Below are 18,787 nucleotides of genomic sequence, written 5' to 3' on the forward strand. Positions count from 1 at the left end.
GAGTTGTTATCAGTAGTATCATCAATGTTGGCTGTTTTCCATACATTAGGAAAAATGGTGTCATCTTTGTTGATCGATGTATAGTTGTACGATGAGCAGTGGCTCAAGACATCTTGACCATCCATCAGGTTTTTCCGTGTAAAACCTTGAGAAGCTTATTCTTGATGGTCCCATTCTGTTTTTCGACAAGGCCGTTTGCTTGTGGATGATAAGCACTTTGTCACTCGTTGATGGACTCCAGTGAGACGATGCAACTCTTTAGACACAGAGTTTACCCTCTCTTCCTTGGTCATTGATTTGAATTTTGACACAAGAATGACGACATATTATCTTGAATAGGAAGTTGGCCACTGAAGCTGCTGTCTTATCTTTCAAGGGCTACCCTTCAGTCCATTTGGAAAAATAATCTACTGCAAGGATAAAGTAATGATATCCATCACACTCAGGAAGTGAAGCTTTTGGGACAGGAACATTCTGTAAAGGAGGTTTCTCTTGCCTCCACTTGGGATTGACTTTCTGACACATCTGACAATGCTTGCAATATTCATTGATATCAGCATCCAATGTACACCAATAAAATTTTCTGTTTAGAACATTCGTCATTGCCGTTATTGCCCGATGTCCACTCATACTTTTACTTTCAATACTGGTACTAAGGCCTTCGTGTGCACATCGAATTGCTCGTTGTTGTTCAGTCTTTGTTGAGAGGACACACAACAGCAACTTGGGGGTGGGGGTGAAATATATTAGAAAGGGATGGATGAAGAATTAGAGTAAGGGAGGAAGGGAAGGAGAGGAGGAAGGGGGTGGAAAGAAGACAGGACGGGAGTAAGGGACGGATGGAGGGATGGTTGGAGAAATGGAAGGAGGGAAGGAGTGAGGGAAAGAGACGTACAGTTGAACAAGTAGAAAGTGTAAGAAAAAAATATGAGTGTGTAAGGCAATATCTTTCAATTCTTTGTAGTAAACCCTGGTGTTTTTATCAATGAATCACTAAGACTCCTGCAGAACCAATGTAAAGTGGAACGTGACTGTCTGGGAGGGTTAATGATGGATTGATTGTGTATTGGCCTTGGTACAATACCAAGAATACATTTAATTTCATAAATAGGTATGAAATTTTACTTCAACGAGCCCGAAGCTCTTATATGAATTTAATGCTTTAATGATGAAATAGAGAGAGAGAGAGAGAGAGAGAGAGAGAGAGAGAGAGAGAGAGAGAGAGAGAGAGAGAGAGAGAGAGAGAGAGAGAGAGAGAGAGAGAATGCTTTAATGATGAAATATGTCTGCTTATCTTACCTCCACTTTCTCTCCAGTCACGTCACTTTTCACCTTCTTGTAGAATAGTTCTTCACCCTTAACAGCAGAGTCTATATGCCTTGCGGAAGTTGGCTTTTTCCCCTTTGGTACATACAGTAGGGGGCCACACACCCTTCAGAAGGTACTGATATATAAAGTCAAATGGCACGTGCGGCATTGTCAACAACACTCAGGACACTGGCAGCAGACTGTAAAGTGTGTGGCTCGGTCGGTTTCGTTCCGTGATCTCAGTTTCAAATGCGTAGACGAGCACTTTCGAGTCCACAAAGGATAGTCACGAAATTCGTTTCTATGTCTCATTACCTCCTCATCCTTCCTAAGTGTGGGAGTACTTATTTCACGAGAGAGAGTACATTTTGCCATATGGAATAATGAATGGGGATTACCTTTACCATAATGAATTTGTACTGGGGAGTACTTATTTTGGGGGAGTGCTTATCCAATATGACACCGGCAATACAGTGGGCTTTTTTTTTTTTTTTATTCCGTTACTCTGTGCAACTTGGCTGGTGCACAGAGTAACGGATGACCCACGGCCAATAATAGTATTATACAATCTGGCCAGCTAATAATATATCTACTAACTTCCAGAAGACAAAGTCCTACCTCCTATAAAATTAGTGGGAATCCGGTAAGAAAGTAAACACCTGTAGCCTAGCACAAATATTATTCAATCCTCTGGTCTGTCTCACTCACCGTTGTGGGCCACAGAGACCAGTAACATTTAACAGAAACGCGACACACAACAACCCCACAATAATACACTGCACTTAGGTAGAAAGGGGGAGAGAACCAGTATCTAGTCCCATCAGAATACTCTGGACAACGACACTGCCGGGCACAGGACGGGGATCCGGGAGGTACAGAAGGTGGAGGGAAGTGGAGCCGGATAATGAAAACCCGCCTCCCCACCACTCATCGCATCTCTCTCCCAGAATAAACACTTAAATTTTGAAATTATTGTGGGGCTATTTGAAAGGCTAGGTGAAAACTAATTATACTATGGGGAAAAAACAACTCCTCCGTTACATGACCTATTAATTTCAACTTTCAAGAAGGAAAGGAAGTGGGGGTAATAGAGTGGAGAAGAAACACTTTAAATTTCACATTTAGTTACTATAGCCCTGCCGCCTAGCTCGTAGACATCAGCTACACACACACGTACACACACACACACACACACTCTCTCTCTCTCGATGAGAGGTTTAGGTGAAGTAAATGTAGATGAATTGTATAAATATTTCGTAGATAAAGTTCATACAGGTCAATTAGCAAATATCCCGTATAAAACAATAAGATCACAAAAAAATGACCCTAAATGGATGACTGCTAGGTTAAAGCATTATATAGGGCGTAAGAGAAGTTTATATAAGAGATTAAGGGCAGGTGAGGAAGTTTTAAGGACACAGTATAATGAATTAGTTAGAACAGTCAGGAAGTTAACGAGGAAAGCTAAGGACAATTATGAATTAAAGGTAGCCAGCCAGGCGAAGACGGACCCCAAGGGATTTTATCAGGTATACAGGACGAAGAATAAGGATACTGTAGATCCATTAAAGGCAGCAGATGGGGAGCTGGTTAGTTCTGGGGAGGAGATTAGTAAACTTCTGAATGATTATTTTTTAACTGTCTTCACTCAGGAAAACATGCAGGATATGCCAGATAGTGAACAGGTGTTTAGAGCAGATGAGTATGAGAAGCTGACGGATATTTCCATAACTAGGGAGATAGTGGAGCAGGAGATAGATAGGCTAAAAAAGTTCAAGTCACCAGGACCTGATGAAATATATCCCAGAGTACTGAAGGAATGTAAAAAGATTATTAGTGAGCCGTTAGTTTCTGTCTTTAGGAAATCACTGGAGTCGGGTGAGGTACCAGTAATGTGGAGGCAGGCTAATGTAGTACCCATCTTTAAGAAAGGGGATAAAACTTTAGCGTCTAATTATAGACCTGTCAGCTTAACTTCAGTTGTAGGTAAAATGTTAGAGTCAATAATAGCCAGGAACATTAGGGAACATTTAGACAAACATAACTTGATAAATCAGTCACAGCATGGCTTCACGAAGGGGAAGTCTTGCCTGACAAACTTGTTAAGTTTTTACAGTAAGGTGTACGAGGCAGTAGATAATGGTGATAGTTATGATATCTTATATCTGGACTTTAGTAAAGCATTCGACAAGGTGCCCCATCAAAGGCTCCTGAGAAAGGTTAGGGCGCACGGGATAGATGGGAAGGTGTTAGGTTGGATAGGGTCATGGCTTGGTAACAGGCGACAGAGAGTGCTAATAAACGGCTCGAAATCCGAGTGGGGTCATGTCATTAGTGGGGTGCCACAGGGATCAGTATTAGGGCCATTATTATTTCTAATATATATCAATGACTTGGATAGTGGAATTAGTAGCGATGTTAGTAAATTTGCGGATGACACAAAGATAGGTAGATTAATTAGGTCAGAAGCGGATGCCATCGCCTTGCAGACAGACTTAGATAGAATGAATGAATGGACGGATAGATGGCAAATGCAATTTAATATCAATAAATGCAAAGTGCTTAGCGTAGGTAGAGGAAACCCACACAATAGGTACACATTAAACACCCAAACTCTGGTAGGTACAGGGTACGAGAAAGATTTAGGAGTTATAGTTAGCTCTGAACTCCGTCTAGGGAAACAATGCATAGAAGCCAGAAACAAGGCAAATAGGGTACTAGGATTCATTTTTAGGAGTGTTAAAAGTAGAAGGCCGGAAGTAATATTAAAGTTATACTTGGCGCTGGTCAGACCTCATCTAGACTACGCTGTGCAGTTCTGGTCCCCGCATTACAGGAAAGATATAGGTCTATTAGAATCAGTACAGAGGAGAATGACTAAAAGGATTCAGGGGATGAGGAGTATTCCTTACGAAGCGAGGTTGAAGCGGTTAAATTTACATTCTCTAGAGAGACGTAGGTTAAGAGGGGACCTGATAGAAGTCTTTAAGTGGTATAAGGGTTATAACAAGGGAGATGTAAGCAAAATTCTTAGGATCAGCAACCAAGGTAGAACAAGAAATAACGGGTTCAAGCTTGAAAAATTTAGGTTTAGGAAGGAGATAGGAAAAAATTGGTTCTCAAATAGAGTGGTAGATGAGTGGAACGGACTCAGTAATCATGTAGTTAGTGCCAGGACACTAGAGAGCTTTAAGAGAAGATTAGACAAGTTTATGGATGGGGATAACAGATGGAAATAGGTAGGAGTGTTTCATACAGGGACTGCCACGTGTAAGCCTGGTCGCTTCTTGCAGCTTCCCTTAATTCTTATGTTCTTATGTTCTCTCTCTCTCTCTCTCTCTCTCTCTCTCTCTCTCTCTCTCTCTCTCTCTCTCTCTCTCTCTCTCTCTTCCTCTCGTCACCTTTACCTTATTTCTTTGTTCGTTATAGTTCTTGCTCTTTCGCTGCACATAACTATATTATATATTATTATTATTACTTTTAATTACTATTACTATTGTTATTACTGTATAGCCTATATTATATATTATTATTATTATTATTATTATTATTATTATTATTATTATTATTATTATTATTACTATATTTTAATAATTATATATATATATATATATATATATATATATATATATATATATATATATATATATATATATATATATATATATATATATATATATATATATATATATATATATATATATATATATATATATATATATATATATATATATATATATATATATATATATATATATATATATATATATAATCATAAGGATTAAAATATAATAATAATAGTAATTATTATTATTATTATAACTATAATTATAATAACAATAACTAGTAATGATAATGACAACAACAACAACAACAATAATAATAATAATAATAATAATAATAATAATAATAATAATAATAATAACAATAACAATTAATATTATTATAATCTCTCATAGTCAACTGTTTCACCAGTTTTTCTGAACGGTTTCCTCATAGATAATAGTGAACTGATCCCCGTTCAAAAGGTACTTAAGCCTTCCATCACCAGAATCTCATGCACTTTAGATTTCTGCCCGGAACCATGCCAAGTCTGTTCTCCAACTAGCCAAAAACTCCTTCATTAACAGAAAATGTCAAAACCTTTCAAGATCTAACTCCTCTCGTGATTTCTGGCATCTAGCCAAAAATATCTCCAATAACTTTGCTTCTTCTTCTTTCCCTCCTCTATTTCAACCAGATGGCACCACTGCTATCACATCTATTTCTAAAGCTGAACTCTGCTCAAACCTTTGCTAAAAACTCTACCCTGGACGATTCTGGGCTTGTTCCTTCCTCTCCTCCACCCTCTGACTACTTCATGCCACCTATTAAAATTCTTCGCAATGATGTTTCCCATGCCCTCGCTGGCCTAAACCCTCGGAAGGCTTATGGACCTGATGGGGTCCCTCCTATTGTTCTCCGAAACTGTGCCTCCGTGCTTGCACCTTGCCTAGTCAAACTCTTTCAAATCTCTGTCAACATCTACCTTTCCTTCTTGCTGGAAGTTTGCCTACATTCAACCTCTTCCTAAAAAGGGTGATCGTTCTAATCCCTCAAACTACCGTCCTATTGCTTTAATTTCCTGCCTATCTAAAGTTTTTGAATCTATCCTCAACAGGAAGATTCTTAAACATCTATCACTTCACAGCCTTCTATCTGATCGCCAGTATGGGTTCCGTCGATGCCGCTCTACTGGTGATCTTCTGGCTTTCCTTACTGAGTCTTGGTCATCATCTTTTAGAGATTTTGGTGAAATTTCTGCTGTTGCCTTGGACATATCAAAAGCTTTTGATAGAGTCTGGCACAAAGCTTTGATTTCCAAACTACCCTCCCACGGTTTCTATCCTTCTCTCTGTAACTTCATCTCAAGTTTCCTTTCTGACCGTTCTATTGCTGCTGTGGTAGACGGTCACTGTTCTCCTCCTAAATCTATTAACAGTGGTGTTCCTCAGGGTTCTGTCCTTTCACCCACTCTCTTCTTATTATTCATTAATGATCTTCTAAGCCAAACCTCTTGTCCTATCCACTCCTACGCTGATGATACCACCCTGCACTTTTCCACGTCTTTTCATAGACGTCCAACCCTTCAGGAGGTAAACATATCACGCAGGGAAGCCACAGAACGCCTGACTTCTGATCCTTCTAAAATTTCTGATTGGGGCAGAGCAAACTTGGTATTGTTCAATGCCTCAAAAACTCAATTCCTCCATCTATCAACTCGACACAACCTTCCAGACAACTATTACCTCTTCTTTAATGACACTCAACTGTCCCCCTCTTCTACACTGAACATCCTCGGTCTGTCCTTTACTTATAATCTGAACTGGAAATTTCACATCTCATCTCTAGCTAAAACAGCTTCTATGAAGTTAGGTGTTCTGAGACGTCTCCGCCAGTTTTTCTCACCCCCCCAGCTGCTAACTCTTTACAAGGGCCTTATCCGTCCATGTATGGAGTATGCTTCACATGTCTGGGGGGGGTTCCACTCATACTGCTCTTCTAGACAGGGTGGAATCAAGAGCTTTTCGTCTCATCAACTCCTCTCCTCTAACTGACTGTCTTCAACCTCTCTCTCACCGCCGCAATGTTGCATATCTAGCTGTCTTCTACCACTATGTTCATGCTAATTGCTCTTCTGATCTTGCTAACTGCATGCCTCCCCTCCTTCTGCGGCCTCGCTGCACAAGACTTTCTTCTTTCTCTCATCCCTATTCTGTCCACCTCTCTAACGCAAGAGTTAACCAGTATTCTCAATCATTCATCCCTTTCTCTGGTAAACTCTGGAACTCCCTGCCTGCTTCTGTATTTCCACCTTCCTATGACTTGAATTCCTTCAAGAGGGAGGTTTCAAGACACTTATTCATCAATTTTTGACCACTGCTTTGACCCTTTTATGGGACTGGCATTTCAGTGGGCATTTTTTTAATTAGATTTTTGTTGCCCTTGGCCAGTGTCCTTCCTACATAAAAAAAAAAAAAAAGACTCCTAATCATACATGGCTACCAATTTCACTTCATTAACCTACATTCTTAAAATAATGTTCTTGATTGAATGTTATTTGTCGTCGCATTTACAGGTATGGATGTTATTACTGTTCGGGTTACTGATGATGATTACTGTAACTTGGCTTATGCTGTATCCTGCTTTCATGAGGTAAGGTGTCTTTCTTATATCCCTGTTTTTTCCCAACTGTACCTTCTAATCTTTCTTTGCCTCTTATCATTCGCCTAACGGAGGATGCTCTCTCATTTTTTTTTTATTGTGTATTCAATAATTTAATTATTATTATTATTATTATTATTATTATTATTATTATTATTATTACTATCATCTATTTATTTAATTTTATTTATTTATTTATTTATTTATCTATTATTATTATTATTATTTTTATTTATTTATTTTTTTTGAGGGTGGGTGGGAGCAGCCATTGATGCATTCAAAACCTTTCATTCTTCATATATACATATTCTTCCATATTCTTATTATTCTTCACGCGACCGCCTTAGCATATTTCTCACCATGCTTCTGACAACTGCCTTTACACATATTGTCTGACTGTTTCCCATGTGCATTTCAAAAGTGACTGCTGTATCTGCTAAGTAACGATATACATAGAAACCTGTATTTTCTTGCTTCTTGTTGCCTTACCTATATTAAATTCATAGTACGTCTTTACCTATATTAAATTCATATATTTTCACCTATATTAAATTCCTGCCTTACCTATATTAAATTCATAGTACGTCTTTAAATTCGTAGCGGTTTTTACACAAGGGAGGAAAGAAAAAACTTTTTGGTTACTAAATCTTAGCTTAGAATATTTGTACACTCTAGATGATGGAATATCATTTGAAGATTATAATAATATTTTTAGCACTTCACGAGATAGTCCTAAGAGTATATATGCATTGGTGTTTCATCTAAGTTGATGACCCTTCTTGATTGTCACCTATCATGTTGCAAAGGTCTTGTCATTCTCTTATCACCTGCTGCAAGGAGAGTTCTCTAAATCGAATTTAGGAGGCAATAACATATTATCTCGTGTATAGGATATAGAAGCTATTCTTGCAGTTGCAGTGATCACAGGATAGGCACATAATCGTGTCAAGAGCCCAGAAAATAGCGGGGAGGCTGTCATGCCAGCCATCATGCTCCATCAGTTAGCTGCGTAAACTTTCTCTCTTCCTATCCTGAAACCCAGGCACAGAACACTTGTCACTGTATTCCCTGTTACGTTCTGAACTTTAAAAGCTGCTGCGTTGTAATTCTGTTAAAGCAGTGTGAAAACATAAGCAGATAAGAAAAGGGAAGCCGCAAGAAATCATCAGGTGTACACGAGGCAGTCCCTGTATGAATCATATCTACATATTTTCTCCTATCGTCCCCATCAATGAATTTGTTACACATTAATTTTTGTGTTACACATTAATTTTGTGACAATAGAAAGCTGCGCTTTGCCTCACGGCACTCGTCATAGTGAACACCTAACTGAACTGAAATTTCTAAATAAAAATAAGCTTTATTATACACGATTTTTTGTTTAAAGTATCTATGCCACAAAGGGTTTTGTAATGTACAAACTATATAACGAAAAATAGCAGTTGATGGCATCTCATGCCTGTATTGCCTACAAACCAATATTTTTAAATGTCTCGTGGAAAGAGCTTTCTAGATATGAGATGCCGATTGAATAAGTCTGAATGATACATTACAATAATTGTATATTTTTTAGGTACCGTGAAACAAAGTCCGTGAAACAAAGTCCGTGAAATAAAAAAAAAATAAAAAAAACAGAACAGCCATTATTACGAACCATTACGATTTGTGAACGCCACAACAGTTGAACTCTGGAGTAACAACCGTACCGCGAAAGAGGACGTCTTTCCATCATAGACTAGCAATTGTGGTGATGTAGATGTAATCTTTGGTCACCATCTTGGGCTTTTGCTGTGTCCTCTCTTTTCTTGAAAGGGCGTCGACAACCGATTTTGGTGTTACTGGGAAGCTGTCATTGATGGCCGACAAACCAAGCGTCACCAAATTTTGAGTATACGTGCACGGTTGAGGGGTGATCTGTGGTATTGGTAAATGGGTTGCCTTCCAGGAGATATTTCAGGTGCCGAAGTATGAGGCAGATAGTAAATAGTACGCCGTCGAATGTCGTGTACTTAGTTTCGCTTGTCCGTGTATCTTGGTGTAGAAATCCCCTGACTGCAACGAAGCTGGCATCTTGATTGAGAGTGAGAAGAATGCCGTGAAAAGGGCTAGGAAAATGCAAGAGTGGTCTTTGTGTCTTCAAAAGATTTTTGTTGCCTGGGTCCCCATTCCAGCGTTGGTTTTCCAGTGAGAGCATTGTAGAGAGGCTCCATAGTAGTATTAGGAATCTTCGGCTGAAAACTGTGGTGGTAGTTTATCATACCGACGAATTCTTGGAGGTTTTTGATGGTGATAAGACGAAGAAATTTCCATCTTGCTTGGGAAACAAGAGACATTAGCCGGCAGTATTTTGAGTTGGAGCAACTCCACAGTCGTGAAATTGAACAAACATTTATCATGACACACAGCCTGTTCATTATTTGGGAGTAGTTGTTCTTTGTAGTTCTTGGAAAATACTGTCATGGCGGGAATTATATGTGTTCATCTTTTGTACCCACCATTTTTTTGTGTGAGATTTTTCCTTTAATGTGTTGTAGTTCCCATGTGGTTGTGGTTTCATGAGGAACAAATTAAATAGTTAAGAGATTTTTTATGTCTATTGCATAGTTATTGCTATACTGTTTATTTGTTCAATGATTTTATTTTATTTATTCTTTTTTTTTTTGTCTTTGGTCAGTAAATGTTGTTTCTTAATTGCTTTTATGTGGAAAACAAAGAAAATGACGATTATTCCCTTTAAACTTTGTTTTTACTGATCTGGACAGCGATGTTTTAAAACTAAAGTTCTATCATATATCCAGAATTATGTCATCCATTGCCAGTGCCACACTGCTCTGAGCTCTCCGTACCCACCCCTCCAAAGAGAGAGCAGCAATTTTTAGAAAGGAAAAACGATTCTGAAGATAAAGACATTGATCCAGATTTCAGAGGCACAGCTGAGGAGAGAAACCCTTACTACCCCAGCCAAAATGACGTCAACGACCTGATCAGAGATATTGGTCTCAAGAAGTCCAATGACGAATGGAATTTGTTAGATGAAAGTGTGAAAATATCAGGTCAGAGAAAGCATTTTTCTTTTTTTTTTTTTTTAGCTCAACATGAGCTTTGTTTTTGTTATATTGTGACCAGTCTATTTGAGGCAACTGGAGTCTCTTGTAACCCCCACGTGTGGCGCCTTTTCATCGATAACTCGTGCAGGAACCTCAAAGCAGTGCTGCTTCACAACGGGAACGTGTATCCATCTCTTCCCCTCGCTGACTCTGTCTAGCTCAGAGAAGAGTAAAATAGTCTCAAGATCTTCCTAGATGCCTTGAAATATGAAGACTACGGTTGGGATGTTATCGGAGACTTCAAAATGATGGCCTTCTTGATGGATCTCCAAGACTGCTTTACCAGGTTTCCTTGTTATCTTTGTCTTTGAGACAGCAGAGACACCGTGGCACACTACCACAGGAGGGACTGGCCACAGCGGACCGAGTTTAGTGTCGAGAAGAACGTCAAATGAAAGCCATTGTTGGACCCTAGAAAGATACTGTTTCTTCCTCTGCACTTAAAATTGGGCCTTATGAAACAATTCGTCAGAGATTTAGATAAGAAGTCTGCAGTTTTCAAGTATCTTCAAGATTTCTTCTCTAAGCAATGTATGTCTGCTTGTGGCAAAAGTGGATGCCGGTGTCTTCGTTAGTCCACAAATAACGGTCATGGAGTGCAAGAAGCTCCCTAGGACGGAGAAAGTAGCGTGGAACATCTTTATTGCAGTAGTTCTTAGTTTCTAGGGGAATCACAAAGTCAAAAATTATGTTGAGCTTGTTGAGACCTTGGCAGGTTGACAGGTTGAAGAAGGCTCGGGTCCCCACCTTCTCTTCTGTTTCACCAATGCCTGTCTCCACCTGTCTCTCATACTTCTGTTCATCTTATCTCTATACATTCCTATTATCTTCGTAGTAGGGCTATGTAAAATTTTTTGGGGGACCCCATTTCATATTTATCATGTATTTTTTTTTCTCTCTGTCTCTCTCTCTGTTGTCTCAAGGTTTTGTCTACTTCGTTGTGCCCTTGGGAGGGATTATTATTTTTCTGCCTCAAGTGTGTGTGTGTGTGTGTGTGTGTGTTGTCCTACGGTAATATTTATTTGTCCTGCAGAAGGGATGTTTTCTTATAATTTTTGTGTTATATGTTTATTATGTCCTTGTATTTTATCACCTTCTGTGTCTTACGAAGACAAACCCACTATACATCCATTCACGTAATTCCCTTTCGTTTTTTTTTTTTTTTTTTACGGCAGAGCTTTCTGCCATTATCCTAGCTTTAAGACTTGTTTATACTCTTTCCATATCATCTTTTATAATTTTTAGCGGCTCGTGTTTTTTTTTTTTTTTCTGCTGTGAAACATATTAGTCCTTCCTTTCATTCTCTTGTTTTATCAGTTCTTTAATGTTTATCTTTTATAATGTCGAGAGTATCACGCTGGGTTTTGCTGGGTCTCAGCACATGTGGTTTCAGGAAATGAAAAGTCCAATAGGCTAGTAAAAGAGGCAGGAATTAGGGTTGCTCCTTTCAGTCCTATTTCATTTCATATGCTATACTCCATTATAAGGGTAGCAGTTCTTGCCAGTTGGGAGGGTAGGTGGGAGGGTATACTTGCCACCAATAAGATGGGGGAGATAACTTCTGTTACTTTCTGTCCGTTGACGCATGTCCATGTGCAAGATAGCTAGGCAGGGGAACGAGACACAGGGACACTCATCTCTCCTTTATTGGGCTCGGCCCGGAACTGGGGATACACTTGGCGACAAGCAGTGCTTGTCTTGCCGCCGGGAAAACATATCGTACAAATAATAATATATCCAATATCCCCCCATAAGATAAATGTGTGCCTGCAACACATTAATCTGATATGTGTGTGTGTGTGTGTGTGTGTGTGTGTGTGTGTGTGTGTTACACATAGTCGCTCAGCCACCCCGGTCGCCGCACCTGCCTCCTGGGTGCGGGGCGTAGCTGAGGTTGGGTGGGGGTTGAGACTTGTGCGGGTGTCGTGGTTGGTTGAGCGGCCGGCGGGGTTGGTGGGCGCAGGGTTGGCGGTGCGGGCGGTGGGGTTGACTCAGCGACGGGCCGCAGATGCTTCCTGTTCCTGAGGCTTATTCGGCCGCTACCATCAAGCCTGACGGTGTACTGCCTGTAGGGCAGCGCCTCCACGATCAAGCCCGTGCGGTCCCACGTGCCCGAGGCCTGGTTCTGCATCCTTACTCGTGTGCCGGGGGACAGGGGCCGGAGCTGTCTGGGTGTGCAGGTTGCCATCAGGGTGTTGCCTTCCTCCCCCATTTTTACTTATCTCTCACGCAGCGTCCTTCCCCAGTGCCTGTCCACCTTGTAATGTCGTCGGGCCGTTGGCACGCCATCACGCAGCTGCCTTCCGGTGGCAAGTTGGGCGGGGGACTTGTTGACAGATCGCAGCGGGGTGTTAAGGTACTGCAGCACAGCGAGGGAGGTTTTGTCCGTGTCCAATGAGCCCCCGCTACCTGTGTTGGCTCTGATGATTCTTTTGGCCGTCTTGACCGCTGCTTCGGCCCGCCCGTTTGACTGTGGGTACTGTGCTGAGGACAGGCGTGCAATGACACCCCACTTCTTGAGGAATTCCGACATTTCCTCGCTCGCCAGGTTCGGCCCCCCCTCAGTGGACAGCTGTTCCGGGGCGCCCCATCGCGTGAAGTACTGCCTCATTTGACTCTTGATTTTATTAGATGTAGCACCGTGTGGGAAATGGGCGAGTTCTAGCCATCCAGTGAGCCTGTCAGCGTAGACCATGTAGGTGTGCCCCTCATGCTGAAACATGTCCGCCACTGTGGATTGGAATGGGTACTCTGGGGGCGGCGTGATGACGAGTGTTTCTGAGGGCTGAGAGGGAGCGTGCGTCTCGCATGACGTGCACGACGCCCGGTAGTGCTGCAGGTCCCCTTCCAACCCGGGCCAGTATACACATTGCCTTGCCCTCCGCAGCATGGAATCTAGCCCTTGGTGACCAGCGTGTAAGTTTGCTGCTACCTGTGGGCGGAGGGGCTCAGGAATCACGAGTCGCACACAACCCTGGTCAAAGGTGTATGTGACAAGGTCTTGAGAGACTGCCAACCGGTCCCTCACGCCATAGAACGGGCGCAGGCAGGCCACTTCTTGCGCCTTGTGTGGGTGCCAGTCCGCGGCCAACACTTTGGCCAGTAGTAGTTGGTAGACAGGGTCGTCGGCTGCAGATTTTCTCACCGCTGACTCGTCGAGAACGTGACCCTCGTGTTCGGCTGTAGCGATGACCACGGCTGCTACTGCCTCGGTGAGGTCCTCATTCAGGTCGGCGTCGGTGTCTGTGGTGGGGCTTCTGAGGGCTGGGTACCTGGACAGGAAGTCGGCTGCGGCGTTCCTTTTTCCTTTCAGATATTTGACTTGAAAGCGGTACTGTAGCGTTCGCTCCTTAAGCCGGAAGAGTCGTGGGTTGATGACTTCTGTGAGGGCCCTGTCCCCCAGCAGCTTGGTGAGAGGGCGGTGGTCGGTGACGATGGTGAGGTTCGGGCACCCCAACAAGAACAGCCGGGCTTTCTGGAGGCACCACAGCACAGCCAAGGTTTCCCCCTCTACCGCGGCGTAACCAGTCTCGGCGGCCGTGAGGTGGCGGCTTCCGCACAGGGCCAGACGCCAGCCTGCCCTGCAGCAGAAGGGAGCGGCAGCAGACGAGCAGTGGCAGAACTGCTGCAGGATAATGAATCCAATGCCCTCCCTGCTCCAGTCTGTGAGGGCAACTGTGGGGCGGGTTTTGTTGTAATATGCCAGGCCGTCCTTTGCAAGCTGGCATATGGTGTCCTGAGCGCGGCGGAATTTCTCCTGCAGGTGCTCGTCCCAGTACACAGCCTTTCCGCACGGCTTCTTCAGGAGCTCCCTGACGGCGTTCATGATTGGGGCTGTGGCGAGGAATGGGGCAAGTTGATTGACAAACCCGTACCACGACCTGATGTCTGAGATGGAGGGCTTGTCAGGCATCCTGAAGCTTTTGATTGCCGCTAGGCGCTCGTCTGTGGGTTTGTACTCCTCCCAGCTGAGGCGAAAACCCACGAAATCCACCTCCCTCCGTGCGAACTGGAATTTTTCAGGCTTCAAAGTAATCCCCTTGGCTGCACAGGTCGCCAGAAACTCGTACGTGTGCCAGAATGCGTCTTCGATGTTGCTGTCGTAGAAGAGGGTGACGTCGATACACTTGTGCTTCCTCACGATGCCTTGGATGGCGTCATCGAAGCGCTTTGTGTATGAGTCGCCAGCAGAACAGTGGCCCATGGGGGTCCGGAGGTACCTGAACCTCCCCCATGGGGTGATGAAGATGGTGAGACTTCGACTCTCCTCGTCCAGCCTGACTTGGTGGTACCCCCAATAAGCGTCAGCCACTGTCTTGAAGCAATGTTTGGGGACACTAGACACCATGTCGAAGGGGGCGGGGGTGTGGTGTGTCTCTCTGCGGCATGCGGCGTTGAGGCGCTGGTAATCGACGGTGCGCCGCGGTTGCCCTGATTTCTTTACTACCACAACCATGCGGGCACACCACTCCGTGGGTTCCCCTGCCGGGACGGGCTCGATGACGCCTCGCCGTACGTCGTCTTCAAGCTGGGCTTTCACCTCGTCCTCCCAGTGTTTCGGCACCGAGGCGGGCGTGTGGCGGGCGTAGGGGACAGCGTTGGGTGCCAGGTGGATGTGGTGAGGCTCGCCGTCCATCACGGGCAGCGGGCTCCTTGTGGTGTTGAAGGCGGAGGCCGAGAAGTGTTGTAGTAGCCACTCCTCTAGCCGTCGTACGTGCTCCTCGTGTGGCGGGAATGGTATCGTGGCGGGCTTGGCAGGCGGCTGGGCAGGCTCGGCGGTCGTGTCACGCGCTTCCACTGCTTGCACTGTCGGCAGGGAGTGGTGAGGGAAGCCGGCGGGCACCAGCCCCAGCTCCTTGCACGCGCTCAGTGACAGGAACAGCGACCTGGCGGAGGGTACGAAGTATACTTCTTGCTGTGTAGCATGGCCGCCAAGGTAAATGTCACACCGGCACGATCCGAGGCACCGTAAGGGCAAGTCCGCTACATCCCGCAAGCCTGCACATCCCTGTAGCTGCGTGGGGTGTATGTTGAGACTGGACAGGAGGGCCGCCCCCGCGACGCACACCTGGGCGCCGGTGTCCGCCACAGCTGCTGTGCGGTGCTTGGCGCCCTTGCCAAGCGCCACTGTTACCTCTATGGTGGGTTGGCGGGACACGTTCGCGCCTGCCGTTGTCACTGATCCCGAGACGGCGTAGGCAGATGCAGTGCCGTGTGGGCGCTTGGAGCTCCTGCAGCACCTCTTGAAGTGACCTTTCTTACGACAGGCGACGCAGACTGCTTCCCTGGCCGGGCAGGAAGCTCTGTCAGGGGCGTGCGAAGTACCACAGTTCCAGCAAGTACGTGAGGGCTGTGTCTTGCCAGAGGTGGTGGCAGCGGCGGCGTCGAGCGTCTGGTTCCCGTTCTCCTCGGCCCGCACGGTGCCAGCCGCGCGACTGCTTTCCCACCAACCGCCTACGCCTGTGGTGTGTTGGCGGGCTGCCTCATATGCACAACACATGGCCCTTAGGGCGTCCACACTGCCTAACGAGTCACACGCCTGATACACCTGCTGTTTGAGGCCCGTGTCGCGGATGCCTACCACAAGCTTTTTCAATAGCAAGTACTCAGAGAGGTTGAGGCTGCACTGGGGACACTCGAAAGCGCAGTCGTTGACTTTCTGGGCGCCCCGTACGAAGTAGTCACTAACACACTCGTCCTGCCCTTGGCTGACACCGAAAAACTCTGCTCACTGCACTGCCGGGGTGGAGGAGCGAAGCACTAGGTTACCAATGGCGTCCAGCGCCTCCTGCTGTGTGAGGGCGCTCCACTGGTTGAAGGTGAATGTGGCGTCCAAGGCACGTTGCAGCGGGGGGCCACAGAGGAGTCTGACGTGATGGACCGCTTCCTGGCGTGGCCACTTGCAGAGGAGAAGCCAGCACTCCATGGACCGTTTCCACGACCTGAATGCAGCTGGTATCATATCCAGGTCGCATTTCTCGGGGGCAGCCGAGAGAGGCACCCGAGGGGCGGGCGCCACGTTGCCTCGTGTGATGAGCGCCGCCATGTTGGCCTGCAAGGTGGTGATGGCTTGTTGCTGGTCACTGATGGTCTGCCTTGCCTGCTGGAGCAGCGGCTGGAGGCTGCGAGGAACCACTGTCGTCGAGGCCCTAGGTGTCGAGCGAGGGGATCGGCGAGGTAGAGGCATCTTGACCGGTATAGGTAAGGGTTTCACTGCGCCATGTAAGATAGCTAGGCAGGGGAACGAGACACAGGGACACACGTCTCTCCTTTATTGGGCTCGGCCCGGAACTGAGGATACACTCTTGGCGACAAGCAGTGCTTGGCTTGCCGCCGGGAAAACATATCGTACAAATAATAATATATCCAATACATGTGCATTTGTGCAGGATCGCCGATCAGAGACTGCACTTGTCCGTGTCTGGACGGGTCACACGTGTCTCACTCAAGGTTACCTCATGCCCCAGAAACAGCCGTTTTTTTATGACTGTTTTGTTCCCCTTACAATGCGACATATTCTGGTGGGGTCACAGTCTGGTGGAGCTCCAGGAGTGATGCCTTTTCCGTTGTCGCGATGGAGATGGCATTTTCCATGTCGTTCATACTTGGAAAAATGACTTTCTCTCCAGGACATGAGGCCCTTATGTTTGTAGAGAACGCTGGTCTTTTTGAACAAATTATAGTTTCCCTTTTAAATATTTTTCTTTTAATTTTACCAGTAATATAGTATCGGAAGTAACTTTATCCTTACATCAGATAAACCTTGTGGCAAGTGATGAAGATACATAGCGAACAATGCTAGGTCCTACTGTAGAGCCTGGGTCAGTGGGATCAGTGTCTTCGGCATGTAACGAAGAACGCCAGATGCACTGTCCTGGGTCAGTGGGGTTAGTATCTTCGGTATGAAACGAACAAGTGGGGTCAGTACCCCTCACTTCAAATTCATTATTCGAAATATTTTCCCTCTCATTTTTTACCTTTTTTTTTTATCCCTCGTTTTCTATAATCTCAATTTTAGACTAACTATGCAACATAGTGCTGCACGCTTCCTGTCTTTCTTTCGTCGTACCATGTTGAAGTTATCGTATCGCTATCAAGCACTAGTATTTACGTCGTCAGATAACCCTCACTTAGCTGCAGACTTTGGATAATCAAGGACAAAGTCTATCAGACATTGTATTCTCGTGTGGACGGGGTATGGTAACCAATGTCATCCTTGTTGTACCGTGATATCCTCTTTGTTTTCAAATCTTTCTGAAAATTTCTCCCTATCTGTCTCAAACATGACGGTGACTGTCTTTCTGTTCGGTACTATGTGACATTTATATATGATATTCCTGCCAAAGCAGCTCTTGAGGCAATAAATTCTCCATGTATTGTAGACGCAAACTTAATTGCTATAATCATTCGATCAAGCAATGTAGTTAACAACGAAAATCATTATTATCCCAACATTATTGATGATGTCAAAGACCTTGTTCCCAAAAGTCTGGCACGCATCATCACTTTACTGGTTTATAGCATAGTATAAGGAAGGTCGTGGTAACTTTATTCACGCTGTTCAATATCTGAAAAATGAAAACGCTATTTTAGGTCAGTGGGATCAGTATCCCTTCACTTGAATTATACATTCAAATACCAATCCTCTTAATCTGTAGCACTTTACTTTTCGCTGTTTAATCACATTTCTTTTTATATACTCGATTTTTTTTTCTTTTTTGTGATTTCTAACATGTTTTTACCATACCACAATTTTTTTTTTTTTCAATCACATATATACGTATACTCAGTTAATGCAATCAGTGCAAGTGTCTACTGAATACCCTGAGAACAAATTTTGCTATGACCGGCCAAACACTCAGGAAGTTATAGTTAATGATATTTTCCACCACCGGCACAAGGAACAAAAAGGAGCGTTTCGGGAAACCCTTGGATATAGCGATCTGTTGGTGCCTGAGACTCCTCCTCGCCCAGTGTAAGTATACATGTGTATTTTCTTCTGTAACGGAAACTCATTTTGATGTGTTTAAATTTTTTCTCCTCCCTTTCCTGTTAATGCCTTGAGAATTGCCTTTATCAATAAAACGTTACCTTAGTTTTAGAACTGTGAAGGATTTTCAAACATGCATTCTTTGTAGGAAGCGGTTAACTGTGCTTCCAAACCTCAT

At 44.2% G+C, this 18,787-nt stretch overlaps 1 protein-coding gene across 1 annotated transcript; it reads right to left on the reverse strand.

Annotated features, from left to right (window-relative positions):
• Positions 1-12,837: 12,837 nt before the first annotated feature.
• Positions 12,838-16,806, reverse strand: LOC135106208 (uncharacterized protein K02A2.6-like). Its single transcript, XM_064014981.1, has 2 exons — positions 16,352-16,806; positions 12,838-16,240 (listed from the first exon to the last, which is right to left on the reverse strand). The coding sequence occupies exons 1-2, from the start codon at positions 16,804-16,806 to the stop codon at positions 12,838-12,840; spliced, it is 3,858 nt and encodes a 1,285-aa protein (XP_063871051.1).
• Between the last annotated feature and the right edge of the window lie 1,981 nt (positions 16,807-18,787).

Source organism: Scylla paramamosain, chromosome 13 (assembly GCF_035594125.1).
Source record: "Scylla paramamosain isolate STU-SP2022 chromosome 13, ASM3559412v1, whole genome shotgun sequence".
In the NCBI taxonomy this organism is placed as follows: Eukaryota; Metazoa; Arthropoda; class Malacostraca; order Decapoda; family Portunidae; genus Scylla; species Scylla paramamosain.